This window comes from Hemiscyllium ocellatum, chromosome 31 (assembly GCF_020745735.1).
Source record: "Hemiscyllium ocellatum isolate sHemOce1 chromosome 31, sHemOce1.pat.X.cur, whole genome shotgun sequence".
NCBI classification, from domain to species: Eukaryota; Metazoa; Chordata; class Chondrichthyes; order Orectolobiformes; family Hemiscylliidae; genus Hemiscyllium; species Hemiscyllium ocellatum.
The window spans coordinates 38,765,933-38,783,536 of NC_083431.1; the positions used below are offsets into that span (position 1 = coordinate 38,765,933).

The following is a 17,604-nucleotide window of genomic DNA, read 5'->3' on the forward strand; positions in this document are numbered from 1 at the left end:
ATTGTTACATTACTAGCTCAAGACCCACACTGCCTTGGGTTGCTGTGAGTGAGTCTGATCTTTATCATCTGCATACTTTTATTATGATCACATAAAGTGTGAGTGAATGTCAGACACTTGTAACCACAACTGCATCCTTTGTAAATCATTTCAGATACTGCTGCGTTGGCAGAGTTGTGAGTCACCATTTTGTCAGAAAAATGTAATCTGGCAGTGGGCAGATCTATATAACACTTATTAAACAAAACATGCCATCAGCTTTATCAAACAAAATTGGACATCAAACCACATAAGCAGATATTAATGTAGAGGACCCTGGTCAAAGAGGTAGATTTAAAGGGGAATATTAAAGGAGAAAGTGGAAGCACCACGAGGAATGATATGGGAAGGACCTTCAGAGTTTAGTGCCTTGGTAGCTATAGATGTTGGAGTGGCATGGTGGTTAACACTGCTGCCTCACAGCACCAGGGAACCTGGTTCAATTCCTACTTTAGGCAACTGTCTCTGTGGAGTTTGCACATTCTCCCCTTGTCTATATGGGTTTCCTCTGCCTGCTCTGGTTTCCTCCCACTGTGCTGGTCAGGTGAATTGGCCATGCTAAATTGCCCATATTGTTAGGGATGTGTATTTTAGGTACATTCGACAAGGATAATATGAGGAAATGGATCTGGGTGGGTTACAGTTTGGAGGGTTGGTGGGGACTTGTTGGGCCAAAGGGCTGTTCCATTCTGTAGGTAATCTAATCTAGTCCATAAATTACCTTTTTTTAAAAAAAGTCCAGCATTAGTCTTGTTGGTACATCAAAGACTTCTTAGCATGGAAAAGATTACAAAGATAGTGAGGAGTGAACTGTATCCAGACATCAAAGAGTTCAATTAAAATGGAAATTGTATTTAACACCTGCAGTGGCAGAAAGGAAAAATGCCAACCTGAAGCAGGACCAACAGAATCTGCATTGATACCACATTAAACAATTATTTCTGGCAGCATGAACATTACAGGAAATCACTCAGTGGCTATTTGCAGTTGCCCTGAAGAAAGGGATTATTGGCTTTCTTCTTGAAGCATTGCACTGGGGCTTTGATATACTGAAACCTTGCTAAACCAGTGAGTCAATACCATGTTGTGTGGCTAGAGTCACATTTGACCAGACAGGTAGGTACCGCAGCTTTCCTTCCCGAAAGGGTATTAGTGAACCAAATACAAAAATGGCACAACTTTATGGTCATATGACAGCTTTTTCCTATCTCCAGATTTTTAGAACTGAATCCAAATTGTCAAGTTGCTATGATGGAATTATAGATATGTGAATATATTAATTAGGAGCAGATAGAGGCCACTCTGCCCTGCAGGACCATGCCACCATTCAACACAACACACCTGGTTGTGTTTCAAATTCCGCATTTCCATCTACACCTGAGAACCTATGCTTCTCTTGCCTAACACAAAACTGTCCATTGCAGCTCTATTCTGTTTCCTTAGTATTATTTCTCAGAAGATTGAGTTTTACAAAGTTCCTCTCTTCCTGCCACCTCCTGATGTTCCTTGGCAAAGAGAGAAGCAAAATATTTGTTCACTTCATCCACCATTTCTATATTATCAAGTACTTTATTAACTCCTAATCCCCACCCTCTAAAGGATCTATACTTAATGTATTTACTCTTTTCCTTTTTAGATAATCCTGCTGTCCATTTTTACATTCCTCAGTAGCTTCCTCTCATATACTCTATTTTCTTTCTCCTCATTAACCTTCCACTACTTCCTGCTGCTGTTTCTTATATGCTGGCCAATCATCTGAGCTGACACTTATGGAATAACACATGCAATAGAGAAGCAGTCACAGGCATTTAAGAGATATTTCAGAATACTCAGACTAAGTATATTCCAAATAGAATGAAAAATGTGCCTTTTTTAAAGTTTTTTTAAAGTTTTACTGCTTTTCTTAACTCTTTAGTTAACCACAGTGGGTTTGTCCTCTCTATGGATTTTTAAAATTCTATTTGGAATATACATTTTGTGAGTATTCTGAAATATCCCATAAATGCCTGTGACTGTTTCTGTAATTGTCTTTCCTCTCATCTAGTATCTCAGTTCACTTCAACTAGCTCAGCTTTGAAGCCCTTATTTATGTTTAACAGACTAGTTTTAGACCCACTCTTCCTCCTTCAAACTGGATGTAAAATTCAATTTACATTGCTGCTGCTTAGGTGTGCCCTTACTCTGAGATCATCGAGTAATCCTACCATATTACTCAATGCCAAGTCTAGCATCAACTGTTCTCTGGCTGGCTCCATTATGTACTGCTTTAAGGAAAACTACATTGAGAGCATTCTATCAACCCTTTATCCTGGCTGCTATTCCAATCTGATTTTTCCAGTTTATATGTAAAATAAAATTGACCATAATTATTGCCATCTCTTTGTCACAAGAATTCAATATTTCTTCTGAGAAATATTGTGCTTACTGTAAGTGGCTTGTGAATACTCCCACCAGTGACTTCTCTCCCCTACTATTTCTCATCTCCACCCAAACAGTCCTGATATCCTGAACCAAGAATATTTCTAATTGTTGCACCAACACCTCCTTTGATGAACTGTGCTACCACTCCCCGTTTAGCTGGCTTCCTATTCTATTTGGATGTCACATATTGCCCATTCAGGGTGAGATCCTTGTCATCATGCAACTACATCTTTGTCATGGCTATCCGATCAGGTTAATTTACTTCCACCTGCGTTATCAACTTGTTTTTGTTATAATTGCTTTACATGCTCAAATTCAGCCTTTAGTTTTGTCCTTTTTCAATCTTTGTAACACCTAGCCTTGATTGTTGGTGTATTCTTAGGTTTTCCTACCATTCCATGAACTTCTTTTCCCATATGACTACTTTGCCCTCCTGCCTCCACTCTGTCCTTTATTTATTACATCTGCCTTATTTTATTTTAATGTACAGGGTACCCAGGTTTGAATCCCACCCTGGCAGATGGTGGAATCTGAATTCAATAAAAATTTGGAAATAAGAATTAGTGATGACCATGACTGTCAGGAAAAACCCCATTTAGTTCACTAATATCGTTTAGGGGAAGAAACTGCTGACTTTACCTGGTCTGGCCTACATATGATCCAGAACCACTGGAAAATGGTGCCCTCTGGCCTGCCCAGTGACACCTATGTTCGGTGGTATAGATCTCAGTACTGGTGCAAATGCCCCATGAACATGAAAACCATTCTCCCTCACAAGTCCTCTTTCTTAGCTCTACCTATGTCTTTGGTACTGACATGGATTACAATAACTGGATTGTCCCCTTCCTGCTATAAGTTCATCTCCAACCCAGAGGAGATATCCAGAACCCTAGTACCAGGCAGATAACATAACTTCCCAGACTCTCAGTCTTTGCTGCAGGGAACAATATCTATCCCTCTCATGACACAGTCCTTTTACATTCCTTTTCACTTGCCCTGAGTAAATGGCTTACTATACCATGGTACCATAGCCAGTTATCTCTTCCAGGTCCCTGCCCTCATTCTCATCCAACAGGCTCAACCTTGCTGGACAATCTCAAAGGCTAAAGTTCCTGTACTCCTGCCCTTTGAGTCCCCTTAACTCCTTCACTCACAGCCACACTCTGACCATTGACCAAATCAATTTATCTAACCTGAGGGGTGTGACTGCCTTTTGGAATAAAGAGTCCAGCTAACTGTCCCTCCTCTCTAATATGTCACAAGCTCAGATTTGAGCATACTGATTCTAAACAGGATTTGGAGGTGCCGGTGTTGGACTGGGGTGTACAAAGTTAAAAATCACACAACACCAGGTTATAGTCCAACAGGTTTAATTGGAAACGACGCACCTTCATCAGCTGGTAGTCACCAAAAGCTAGTGCTTCCAATTAAACCTGCTGGACTATAACCTGGTGCTGTGTGGATTCTAAACAGAAGTTCCTATGGCTGTAGGCACTTACAACCAATGTGTTTACCATGGATTACACCAGCACTTGGAAATGTTCACATCCTGCAGTCAAAGCACATCACCTGCCCTGCCATCCCCTATGGTGGGATAAATAATTAAAACCTTAAGCTAATTTATAATTAATAAATTCTACACTTCCCAGTCAGATTGGTACAGCCAGTATATCTTCACAATGTTAATCTTCTTCTTTACAGTCCCTCAGGTTGGAGGACAACTTGCTTCCACTTCAAGTCAGGGGTTGGGGCGGGGGGGGGGGGGGGGGGGGGGTGTAGGATTCTGTGGTGACTGAATAGACCGTCATAGAGCCAGAGCCTCTGCTACAGAGGGAATGGGTGATGGATGAGGTGTATGAGTAGGACAGTCTAGATTCTGCATGCTCTTTAAACTACTTGCCCTACGTGCCACACTTGGTGACACTCAAAGTGATTGACATCTTGACAGGTGCACCTTCTCCAGTTTGTGTTATGGCCGGATTGACTGCTCAAAATGATGTATTTATGAAAAATGGACAATAAGTGGATAAGAAATTGAGACAAGCCTTGGCCAAGAGTGACTTTGCTCAAAGACTCTGGAGTAAACAAGCTGCAGAATCCAGACAGGCTACAGCTACATACAGACAGTAACCCACTGACCGAGCAGTTACAGACAGTAACCAACTGACCCAGCAGCTACAGACAGACAGTATGCACCTGATCCAGCAGCTGCAGACAGACAGTATGCACCTGACCCAGCAGCTACAGACAATACAATATACACCTGAAGGCCAACCCCAGGATAATCAGAAACTTCAAGTTGTTTACTCGACACAGCGGTGCCTCACACCCATATTTGGAGAGAATGCCTCCAAATAAACTTGGACTTTAACCTGGTGTTGTGTGATTTTTGACTTTGTCCATCCCAGTCAAACACTGGCTCCACCAAATCATTATTTGGAGAGGGCTACCTGACCTACACGAGCCCAACATCTCAATGATTGGATGCTGAAGGACCACTCTGCCATTGACATGTCAATACCTAATTGGGTCCAGTCGTTCAAGCCCTGATCAATCTATTGGTGAATATCGAAGACTGTCCCAAAAGGACACAGAGACTCCTAAGGCTATGAATTGCCACAAAATACCCTCAGTGCGATAACTCGAAACCAATCACTGAGAAGAGAAGATACTCCTGAGACCACCGGGAGAACACCAGACGATCATCACTCCGTGGATCAAGGCCAAGATCTAGTGAAGTGGGATATCATCATCCAGAATTAAGTTAAAGCACAAGATATTTGATTAGATTTATAGTATAAATTGTTATTTTGTATTGTATAATATTTAGATGAGATTAGATTACTTACAGTGTGGAAACAGGTCCTTCGGCCCAACAAGTCCACACCGACCCGCCGAAGCGCAACCCACCCAGACCCCATTCCCCTACATTGACCCCTGCCCCTAACACTACAGGCAATTTAGCATGGCCAATTCACCTAACCTGCCCATTTTTGGACTGTGGGAGGAAACCGGAGCACCCGGAGGAAACCCACGCAGACATGGGGAGAATGTGCAAACTCCACACAGTCAGTTGCCTGAGGTGAGAATTGAACCTGGGTCTCTGGAAATATTAGTAGTGTTAAATAAATAAATAAAAGGAGCAGCACGGTGGCTCACAGCGCCAGGGACCTGGGTTCGATTCCAGCCTCGGGCGACTGTCTGTATGGAGTTTGCACATTCTCCCCGTGTCTGCATGGGTTTCCTCCAGGTGCTCCGCTTTCCTCCCACAATCTAAAGATGTACAGGTCAGGTGAATTGCCCATGCTAAATTGCCCGTAGTGTTCAGGGATGTGTAGGTTAAGTGCATTAGTCAGGGGTAAGTGTCGAGTAAAAGGGGAGGGGAATGGGTTTGGGTGGGGTACTCTTAGGAGGGTCAGTGTGGGCTTCTTGGGCCGAAGGGCCTGTTTCCACACTGTAGGGATTCTTTGATTATCTTTTTTATTATTATTATTAAGCGTAAACTCACAATTTCTTTGCTAGCTGAAGAGTTAAATACACTGTCTGGCAGGCAGAACAGCGTGTTCAAGAGCAAGCAATTCCCATGTGTTGGTGGAGATGTTGCATTTGTTTAGGAAGACTTTTAAGGTGTCTTTGTAATGTTGCCTCTGCCTGCCTTGTGATCGCTTACCATTGCGGAGCTCAGAGTTGTGCATTTATTTAGGGGCTCCTGTGTTGGGGGTGCGAACAATGTCTCCCACCCAATCCAATTGATCATGCGTGGTCAGTGTCTCAATACTGGGGACACCGGCCTGGGAGAGAACCCTCATGTTGGTTTGTCACTCCTGCCAGTGGGTTTGCTGGATTTCTGAAGGCAGCACTGGTGATAACTGTTCAGGAAATAAAGAGCTTACAATTACTAATAGTTATAGGTGGTTACATGCTGTTAAAAGAATGACCCTTTTTCAAATCTGTAATACATCACACTCCCTAACATGAAGCAATCAACCCACAACTTTCCAGAGACATCACTGTTTGTTTTTCTCCAATCAGGTGGTCATCAGAAGCTGCAGCTTTGAACTCAAGCTCCCCCCTAGGCCTGGAACTCAATTTATTGTCTGCTTCATTCCTTTCCTGTTGCTGTCTTGAAACTAAAGTGTTTCAGTTTGAATGAGCATTCTCTGGATTATTTATCCCGGTCTCTAGATTATTGTCTAGTGACATAACCATTGCCCTACTTCTCCATTAATTCAATACCCCACTTCCACGATCCGCTCGGTGGTTTCGGAAAGATGCTTGCCTCTTATCGGTCCTCATTTGTTACCTGGCACACTCCAGCAGGTGACTGTCAAATTATCAGTCAACTCAGTTCACCCAAAACTCAAGATAAAATTGACTCACTTCGTGTGGTTGAGGAACTAAGATGGAAACAAACTGGCAACAACAAGCCCACATTGATTTGATGGTTTGGCACTTGACAGAGGCTGCTAACTCCTGGTAACAGCCACATGCCACCTCGGAGGTAACTGTGAAGTTCGCAGATGGTGCCATGGAACAGATGGGTAATGTCAGAGAAGCAGATGGCAGTCGTGGTGGAGCTCATTTCATGGTCACTAGGTAGGATTTCCCCCGAGTATTGTTCATGTAGAGAAGTACATCCTCATTATCTCCTCATTACAGAAGCTCTGCCCTGTGACTACTCCCATCTGCTCTGGTCCCAGCTGGAGATGTGGGACCTCCCCATAAGTGTTGGTAAGCAGGCATACAGCTGTTCACAGAACGTATGCAGGACTGGAAATTAGGTGAACAGTAGTAAAGCCATAAAGTAATAAAGCCAAATTCTAAATAAAGTTCTGCAGGAATATTTCTCAATTTTAAAATCACTATTATTCTGAATTGTGTTAGTTACTGAAATGGTTGTTAGATATTTTCTTCCGTAGGCTGATTGATCCTTCAAAACTTCATTTTTATAAAGAGTTCTTCAGAATCTTCGAATGTTCCAAGATAAGTTTATAGCCATTAAAGTGCTTTAGAAGCCCAGCAAGGTCTCTCAAAGAGTAACAAGACTTGATACTTTGTTCTGGTCATCAAAGGGATCTTTCAAATCCGTCTGATGAAACTTAGAAGCTTTGGTTTAACATCTCGTCAGGGAGAGAGAGTGTAGAATTCCCCAACCCCTGTGGTTGAAGTGTCAGCTTAGATTATGTGCTCAAGTCCTGCAGTGCAGCTGAAACCCATGATTTTCTCAGTTAAATATGAGAGCACTATTATTACAGAAACATCACTCAAACATGATTTGTATTCTCCAAAAGTTCTAAATATTTGATTAGAGATTGAGCTAGCTAAGCTAAGAGCCTTAATAAACATTGAGAAATTGCAGAATGTGTAAAGAAAATTGTTAAAACCAATAAACCCATTTCTTTTTATGCTAGATCAACTCCTGGTTGCTTATCATATTCATATTTAGCTAACTACTTGCATCCTCTCCTACCTGGCAAACGTATGTACTGGCTTATCACCCACATTCTCACAAACCATCTACTCATGTTTAACCCTACTCACTTATTTCCAAGGCATCTGAGTCACATATTTCACCAATCTTTCATACACCTTCTTTAGCTTTCATGTATTTTAATATAACCCAATCCAATGAAATTCTCCTACAATAATCTGTATATAATAATTTATTTTTGGGATTTTTCTATGAGCACATTTATTGTAACTTTTGCCTACTTAACAACAGAGACTTTGAGCCTAATTTTAACTCAGTAAAAGGATGGGTTTTGAGTGAATTAAAAAGCAATTTACTAGTTTTAAGAATATGAATGGGTGCAAGATTCAAGGTTAATTTTCTTTCCTCAGAGTAATTTTATGAATATCGTTGTGATTATTTATCTTGATCAGTGCAATTTTATTGTATGCAAATGCCTTGCTTGTGATGCTGTCAACCGGCACTGTTAACCACATGAATGTGAAACTGCAATACTGACAGGTTGCTTTTTGTCTTTAACTGTGGTCACTGTGATAGATCCTGAGAGTATTTGAATGGCTATATACGTTTACCAGCGCTTTAAACAGATGAGTATTGGAGTTCTGTTCTCAACAACATTTTGAGCAGTTGAAAATGTGTTGCTGGTTAAAGCACAGCAGGTCAGGCAGCATCCAAGGAATAGGAAATTCGACGTTTCAGGCATAAGCCCTTCATCAGGAATTCTGATTCCTGATGAAGGGCTTATGTCCGAAACGTCGAATTTCCTATTCCTTGGATGCTGCCTGACCTGCTGTGCTTTAACCAGCAACACATTTTCAACTGTGATCTCCAGCATCTGCAGACCTCATTTTTTACCCGAACATTTTGAGCAGATCAATTTAAAATACCAGTTTTGGTTAAAATCAGTGAATGGAACACCGTAAAAGCATTTTTTGCTGCATTAATATTCTGAGCATGCATTTTTGGGAAAGAAGATGGGACTATACAATAATGTTCATTTGGGCTTGTATCCAATATTGACACTTACAGATCAATTATATATGAAAAGGTTAAAGAAAACTGCGGAACCTTTCCAGAAGAGTGATTTAAATTAAGTTTTTAAAATCTGTGAAATACAGAATGCATGTGGCATGTTGTTAGAATGGATTTAAAGAGCTAACATCTTCTCTTCCTAATGGGGTAACGAGTGACTGGATGGTCCAAGCCATCACTGTTATTGCTGTGAAACCACCAATATCCCAAACTGAAGCAACATTTCTGCCAGTTTATCCCTCAATTTTCTGTGAGTAGTTGTCTGTCTCTCCATGAACAATCCCTTTCTTATCTATGCCTGTTAAATAGCCATATAAGACAAAAATTGAGAATTTAAATGTGGCAGAAAACAAATAAGCTTTGCCAGTAAGAGGCCACTTACCAACCAAGCAGCACTCTCCTGCCATGCAGTATACCCATCTCTCCATTTGCGTTGGTATTTCTTGTGAACTTTCTGGGGGAGACTGCAAGACAGAGAGCTTCAACAAATGGTGCAATTTTTCCATAATATGAAAGTTCTGTACTGCCAAATGACTAATTGAAGATCAGCTATGATCTGATCAAATTGCTGAGCAGGTATGGAGGCCAAATAGCCTAACCTTGTTCCTAGCGTGTATGTTTGTACAATTGATTGAGTGGAAGATGGAGTGTGAGGTTTTTAGTGACTGTTCATGCCATGTGCTGATTCTTAATGTTCAAATAATCTTGAAAGTGGGTGTGAAATTGTAGGTCAACTCAGAAACATCAGGTCAGTCACTGGGTATTGACAGACCCTGGTGGAATTTGTCTAAAGGACCTTCTTTTGAGGAATTTCAGGATATGTTACTCTACTGATGTGTGACTGAGACTGGTTTATGTCTTCACAGCTGCCTACCTGGAAAGATACAGCCCGAAGACTGCCTTGGAGATCCTGCAGAGAGAGGCTGTCAAAACTGAAGAGGAATCTGAGGTGAGGCTTTAACAAAACTAATAGCACACCAAGCTCCTTTCTAATGGATCGTCACCCAACCTCAACATGCAAACCTGAAAAGCAGTGACACTGATGGACATTGTGCAGTAAAATTACTACTCAAGTACCACACTACCTGCATATTTTGTTCTTTTAATATCTACTTCAAATGAGTTTATTGATGTGGTGTATAAAGGGATCATTAGGAGAGTGCAGTAAAGGCACAATCCAAAAAGTCATGTTCTCATTGACAGGCAGAGCAGGTCTGAGGGGATGAAGGGCTTACACCTACTCCTTATTCAAATCTTTGCATGTTTATAAATTCTACCTAAAGAGAGAGCTAAGAAGAGCCAAAAGGGGACATGAGAAGTCATTGGCGGAAAGGATCAAGGAAAACCCTAAAGCTTTCTATATCAGGAATAAAAGAATGACTAGAGTAAGATTAGGGCCAATAAAGCATAGTCGAGGGAAGTTGTGCATGGAATCAGTGAGATAGGGGAAGCACTAAATGAATATTTTTCGTCAGTATTCACACAAGAAAAAGACAATGTTGTCAAGGAGAATAGGGCTCTGGCCCGAAACATTGAATTTCCTGTTCCTTGGATGCTGCCTAACCTGCTGTGCTTTAACCAGCAACACATTTTCAGCTACTGCGATATAGGCTACTAGACTAGACAGAATTGAGGTGCATAAGGAGGAGGTGTTCGCAATTCTGGAAAGTGTAAAAATAGATACATCCCCTCGGTCTGATGGGATTTATCCTATGATTCTCTGGGAAGACAGGGAGGAGATTGCTGAGCCTTTGGCTTTAATCTTTATGTCGTCATTGTCTACAGGAATAGTGCCAAAAGACTGGAGGATAGCAAATGTTGTCCCCTTGTTCAAGAAGAGGGGTAGAGACAACCCTGGAAATTATAGACCTGTGAGCCTTACTTCGGTTTTGGGTAAAATGTTGGAAAGGATTATAAGCGATAGGAGTTATAATCATCTAGAAAGGAATGAGTTGAGTAGCGATAGTCAACATGATTTTGTGAAGGGTAGGTCGTGCCTTTCAAACCTTATTGAGCTCTTTGAGAAGGTGACCAAACAGGTAGATGAGGGTAAAGCAGTTGATGTGGTGTATATGGATTTCAGTCTTCCCCACAGTATATTATTGCACAAAATACGGAGGCATGGAATTGAGGATGATTTAGTGGTTTGGATCAGAAATTGGCCAGCTGAAAGAAGACAGAGGGTGGTGGTTGATGGGCAATATTCATCCTGGAGTTCAGTTACTAGTGGGGTTCCACAAGGATCTGTTTTGGGTCCACTGTTGCTTGTCATTTATATAAATGACCCGGATGAGAGCATAGAAGGATGGGTTAGTAAATTTGTGGATGACTCCAAGGTCAGTAGAGTTGTGGATAGTGACAAAAGATGTTGTAGGTTTCAGAGGGGCATAGGTAAGCTGCAGAGCTGGGCTGAGAGGTGGTAAATGGAGTTTAATTTTTTTTTTAGACTTACAGAGTGGAAACAAGCCCTTCGGCCCAACAAGTCCACACCGACCCGCCGAAGCGCAACCCACCCATACCCCTACATTTACCCCTTACCTAACGCTACGGGCAATTTAGCATGGCCAATTCACCTGACCCGCACATCTTTGGACAGTGGGAGGAAACCGGAGCACCCGGAGGAAACCCACGCAGACACGGGGAGAACGTGCAAACTCCACACAGTCAGTCGCCTGAGTCGGGAATTGAACCCGGGTCTCAGGCGCTGTGAGGCAGCAGTGCTAACCACTGTGCCACCGTGCCGCCCAGTTTGTGCCACCGTGCCGCCCAGTAATGTAGAAACGTGAGCTGATTCATTTTGGTAGTGTGGATGAGCAGAGAAATCTCGGTTTCCATGTATATAGATCCTTGAAAGTTACCACCCAGATTGACAGGGTTGTTAAGAAGGCATATGGTGTGTTAGCTTTTATTAGCAGAGGGATTGAGTTTCAGAACCATGAGGTCATGCTGCAGCTGTACAAAACCCTCTGGTGCGGCCACATTTGGAGTATTGCATACAGTTCCGGTCACTGCATTATAGGAAGAATGTAGAAGCTTTGGAAAGGGTTCAGAGGAGATTTACTGGTATGGAGAGAAGGTCTTACAAGGAAAAGCTGAGGGACTTGAGGCTGTTTTTGTTAGAAAGAAGAAGGTTGAGAGGTGACTTAATTGAGACATATAAGATTATCAGAGGGTTAGATAAGTTGGACAGTGACAGCCTTTCTCCTTGAATGGCAATAGCTAGCGTGAGGGGGCATAGCTTTAAATTGAGGGGCGATAGATACAGGACAAATGGCAGATGTAGTTTCTTTACTCAGAGAGTAGTGGGGGGGGGGGGGGTGTGTGGGGGAGGTGAAAAACACTGCCTGCAATAGTAGTAGACTCACCAACTTTAAGGGCATTTAAATGGTCATTGGATAGGCATGTGGACGAGAATGAATGGGTTTCAGATTGCTTTCACAGATCGGCGCAACATCAAGGCCCAAAGGGCCTGTACTGTGCTGTAATGGTCTATGTTCTATGTTCTGTGTTCTACGACAAGCTGTCAGCATTAGAAATGCAAGTTCCTTCAAAGATAAACCAGAACAGCTCAACTTAATTGATTTGGAAATGCCGGTGTTAGATTGGGGTGTACAAAGTTAAGAATCACACAACACCAGGTTATAGTCCAACAGGTTTAATTGGAAGCACACTAGTTTTTGGAGTGTCGCTCCTTCATCAGGTGGTAGTGGAGGGCTCAATCCTAACACACAGACTTTATAGCAAAAGATTTACAGTGTGATGTAACTGAAATTATACATTGAGAAATGGATTGTCTGTTAAACCTTTCATCTGTTAGAATACCCTGACAGTTTCACTTCTTTCATGTGTAAATCACAAACCCTTTGTTTTTAAAAATTGCATTCTCAGGTTAGCTGTTAACAATGGTGATAGCTAGACAATATTTTGAAGATGTTGGCCCCCTGTGTTCTCTGTCTATACCATGATGCTTAGATTGATTCTAATCTAAAAAGTGAGATAACGGAGTTTTACATGAATTCATGCAGTTTTTGAGCAAAGTACAATGTCACCCTGCAAGTACAAATTCACCCCACAAAATATATGCATGCATGTGTGTCTTTGTCTGTCTGTGTATGTGTGTGTGTGTCTGTCTGAGTTGGGGGTTGTGAGTGTGAGAAAGTGTATGTGTGTGTGTAGTGAGTGCAGAGTGTCTTAAGTCTGTGAGGGGATGCATGTGTGAGTGTGGGAATGTGTGTGTCTGTAAGGGTGTGTGTGGGTGTCTGTGTGCACGTCTGTGTATATGTGTGTCCGTGTGTATGTGTGTATAGGAGTGCCTGTGTGTGTGAGAAAGTGTGTGTGTAGGAGTATCTATGTGTGTGTATAGTGCAATGGTGGTCACCTGTAATGTGACATGAACCCAAGGTCCCGGTTGAAGCCCTCCCTATGAGTACCGAACTTAGCTATCAGCCTCTGCTCGGCCACATTTTGCTGCTGCCTGTCCCGAAGTCCGCCTTGGAGGATGGTCACCCGAAGCTCCGAGGTCGAATGTCCTGGACCACTGAAGTGTTCCCTAACTAGGAGAGAACACTCCTGTCTGTTGATTGTTGTGCGGTGCCCATTCATCCGTTGTCGTAGCCTTTGCTCGATTTCCCCAATGTACCATGCCTCCGGGCACCTACCACCTGATGAAGGACCGACACTCTGAAAGCTAGTGTGCTTCCAATTAAACCTGTTGGACTATAATCTGGTGTTGTGTGATTTTCAACTTAATAGAAAGCTTATTGAACTTTAGTTTAAGAATTGTTTCAATGGGCTTTCTCCCTTCCTGGGATTGTCAAGGGTAACATTTGAACCCTTCCTAATAGTTAATTAGAGGAAGTTTCAGATGTTGGATTGCAGAGTGATACTTCAGTAACAGTGGAGTTATTTAGAGAGTGCTGGTGAGTATGAGCTGGTGCTACTAGTAATTACATGGAAACTAATCCTGTGCTCTGAAATGATGGTGCTGATATTATATTTTGTAATATATTGTGATCTATATTTTGATATTACACTTAGTTCCTATTTAGAAGTAATGTAATTCATGGGTCATTTCTCTGTTTTAATTTGTTGGAGTATGTGATGAATAATTAGCAGGTTTTGGTCTACCTATGACTACATTACACTCAAAATTTCTTATTTTTAGTTCAGTTCCTGTATTTGAAATAACATATTGTGGATTGCTTTGTTGTCAGTCCAACTCATGCCCTTTTGTGATTCTGTTATTAAACAAGCTACATGAGCTTTCTGTACCTCCAAGGCTCTGGCCCCATATTGGGAGTCTAGTCATATCCATCTCCCATTCCAGTTTTTCTGATGTCAGTAGGCAGCTATAGTTAGCTTTACTTTCACAAACAAGGTCTGTTTTCTCTGTGAAACTCCTCCACTCTGTCTTGGTGACTCTGACCCCCTTTTTGAGACTTTGATGAGACTGAACAAAAAAATATTGTACTGAATGTGTTTGCCAAATGTGGAAAGCTAGTCTTTTGTTGATCCATATGCATTAAGATTTTAATAAAACAGGTAAGCTCTTCAATAATGATCTGTACAAAGCTGGACATTGTCAATTTGATGACAAGTGATATAGAAATCCCAGGATGATTCACGACAGCTGGTTTGAGGAGGAGTTGTGAGTCTCACCTGCTCTGGGTGAGAGACCCTGTTGAATATTCATGTACTGAACAGTACAAAAGGAAAGATATCTGAATCCCTAGGAAATAATTAAATGAGCTGAGTAGATGTGGGAAAGCAGGAGGGGTGAGGATGTAATATTGATCCTGCCCTCGCACAACAGATACCGGTGAAAAACTTCCATCATGCCTCATAACACATGATGCTCTCTCCATGCAGCCATGATGCCAGTGAACATGGCAACCACTTTTTACACAATGATACCCAAACAAACGTCTAGTTAATTTGTTTCTTGTTGATGCTGCTTGAGGGAGAATTGTTGACAAGAGATGTCAGGGGAATACTCTGCTTTCAAACCATGGTTTAGAAAATTTAACAGCTTCTGAACAGAGCCCAGATTTAAAAATCATCCAAGTATAGCAGCTTTATCAGACTTAACTCAATGTCAGAAGGTTGTGGGTTCACTGCAGGATTTAATCATTTAGCAGAGCAGCTGAGCCTTCTGTCCAGAATTTATTTTCCAACAAAACCATTGAGAAGTGATTAACAGATCATCCCTCTCATTACTGCTTGTGGAATCTGACTGTATACAAATTGGCTATTGCTTGCTTACATCACATTGGTTATAAACCATTCTAGGGTGTTGTGAAGATTTGAGAGGCTTTGTATCCATGCAAGTTAATTAATTTTCTGATAATATGGCAGTCTGTCTGTTCTGTCTGAGACCATAAGGAAGGTTGTCAAAGGATACAGCAGGATATAGATTACTTGGCAGGTTGGACAGAGAAAGTGTGAAGTGATGCATTTTGGGAGGTCAAATGCAAGAGGTAAGTGTGCGGTAAATGGCAGGACCCTTAGGAGCATTGATATACAGAGAGAACTTAGTGTACAAGTCCATAGTTCCCTGACAGTAACAACACAAGTGGATAAGATGGTAAAGAAGGCATTCGACATGCGTGTCTTCATTAATCAGGGCACTGAATATAAAAGTTGGCAAATCATGTTGCAGCTGTATAAAACTTTAGTTTGACCAGATTTGGAATATTGTATACAGTTCTGGTTGCTACACTACAGGAAGAATGTGGAGTCTTTGGAGAGGCAGCAAAAGATGTTTACCAGGATTTTTAAAAAAATTCATTCATGGTATGTGAGTGCTGCTGGCAGGCCAGTGTTTATTACCTTAACCTAGTTGTCCTTGAGAAGGTGCTGGTGAGCTGCTTTCTTCAATCACGGCAGTCTGGTTGACCCATAATGCCATTAGGGAGGGAATGCCAGGATTCTGAACTAGTGGTAGTGAAGGAACAGCAATGTATTTCCAAATCAGTATGGTGAGTGGCTTGGAGGGAAACTTTAAGGTGGTGCTGTTCCCATCTATCTGCTACCCTTGCCCTTCTAGATGGAAGTGGTGATGAGTTTGGAAGGTGCTTTTTGAGGATCTTAGGTGAATTTCTGCAGTGTGTCTTGTTGATAGAACATAGTGCTGCTACTGAGTGTTTGTAGTGGAGGGAGTGGATGTTTGTGGATGTGGTGCCAATCAAGCAGACAGCTTTGTCTTGGAATGTTGTTGGATCTGCATCCATCCAGGCAAGCGGGGAGTATTCCATCACACTCTTGACTTGTGCCCTGTAGATGATGGGCAGTTTTTGGGGAATCGGGAGGTGAATTACATGCTAAAGTATTCCTAGTCTCTGACCTGCTCTTGTAGCCACTGTGTTTATGTGGTGAGTCCAACTGATTTGCTGGTCAATGTCAGCCCCAAGAATGTTGATAGTTGGGCATTCAGTGACGGTAACACCATTGAAAGTAAAGGGGCTGCGGTGAGATTGATTCTTATTGGTGATGGTCATATCGTGGCCATGTTGCCTGGATTGGAGTATATTAGCTTTAAGGAGAGGTTGCACAAAGAGTGTGGAGGCTGAGAGATGACCTGATAGAAGTACATAAAATTATGAGGTGTGAATATTGTGGATATTTGGAGTCTTTTTCCGAGGATGGAAATGTCAAATACCAGAAAGTATACGTTTAAGATAAACAGGGAAAAGTTTACGGGAGATCTGTGAGGAAATGGTTTTTACATAGAAGATGGTAAATGCCTGGAATGTGTTGCCAGGTGAGGTGAGAATATAATGATCTTATTTTTTGACATTGTACTTTAGGAAGGATTTTAAAGTCATGAAGATGGTAAACAGATTATCCATTGAGATCATACTGTGGGTGATAGGGTTTATTTATCAGCAATCATTGGGCCTTTCTGTTACAACTAAGAAAATTATGGAAATGATGAAAATTGTGCTGAGTTTTACTCAGGGGAAAGTTTTTCCATCAGTGGTAAGTCAGGAACTGAACAAAACACCAAAAGACTGTAGAGAAAGTCTGGGATAAATATTTTTATGCAGCTGTTCGTTAAGTTTTGAAATAATCTACATGAACAATGGTGGAGACAAAGTTCATGAAGTGTTTTTAAGAAGGAAAGTGGATTTTGTTTTAAAAAGAAATGTTTGTGAAGCTATGCAAGGTAACATGTGAGACATATACACATATCCAAAATACCTAATGTAGGAGATGCTGTCTTCCACCAAACATTGGAATTTATCAAATGCAACTATGGAGTTAACCAGTGATTCAGATCAATTTAACCTACCATATGGCCATCAAATCCACATTACTAACTCATCTTGAAACAACCAAGTGCTTCCCAAATGTTTGAGAGTGACAAAATACAGTGCTGATAAGAAGATGGTTTCACTTTCTAAAGACAGCCAGTTATTCAAAGAATGAGCTGTGTTTTGTGGGACCAGTCATTCAGTGACAAGACCCCCAGGAGAAAAGATTACGCTAGCTTATTTTCTCTGTAATGAACTGCCTCTTTAAAGCATTGTCCTTCCATCTTTGAGTCAAACAGCAAGTGCTCAAGCAACAGCAAGGAATTCATGGATTTCTTTATCAGCATGAACCTCATCTCCAGCTTGAACCAGAATCCCTGACCTAGCCCA

General features: G+C 41.6%; 1 protein-coding gene across 1 annotated transcript in view; it reads left to right on the forward strand.

The window, feature by feature from the left end:
• The window catches only part of vps37d (VPS37D subunit of ESCRT-I), a 57,158-nt gene that overhangs the window by 29,063 nt on the left and 10,491 nt on the right, over positions 1-17,604 (forward strand). Inside the window, exon 3 of the mRNA XM_060848283.1 lies at positions 9,829-9,911. Coding sequence (XP_060704266.1) covers positions 9,829-9,911 — 83 coding nt within the window. The remainder of the gene's footprint in view (positions 1-9,828; positions 9,912-17,604) is intronic.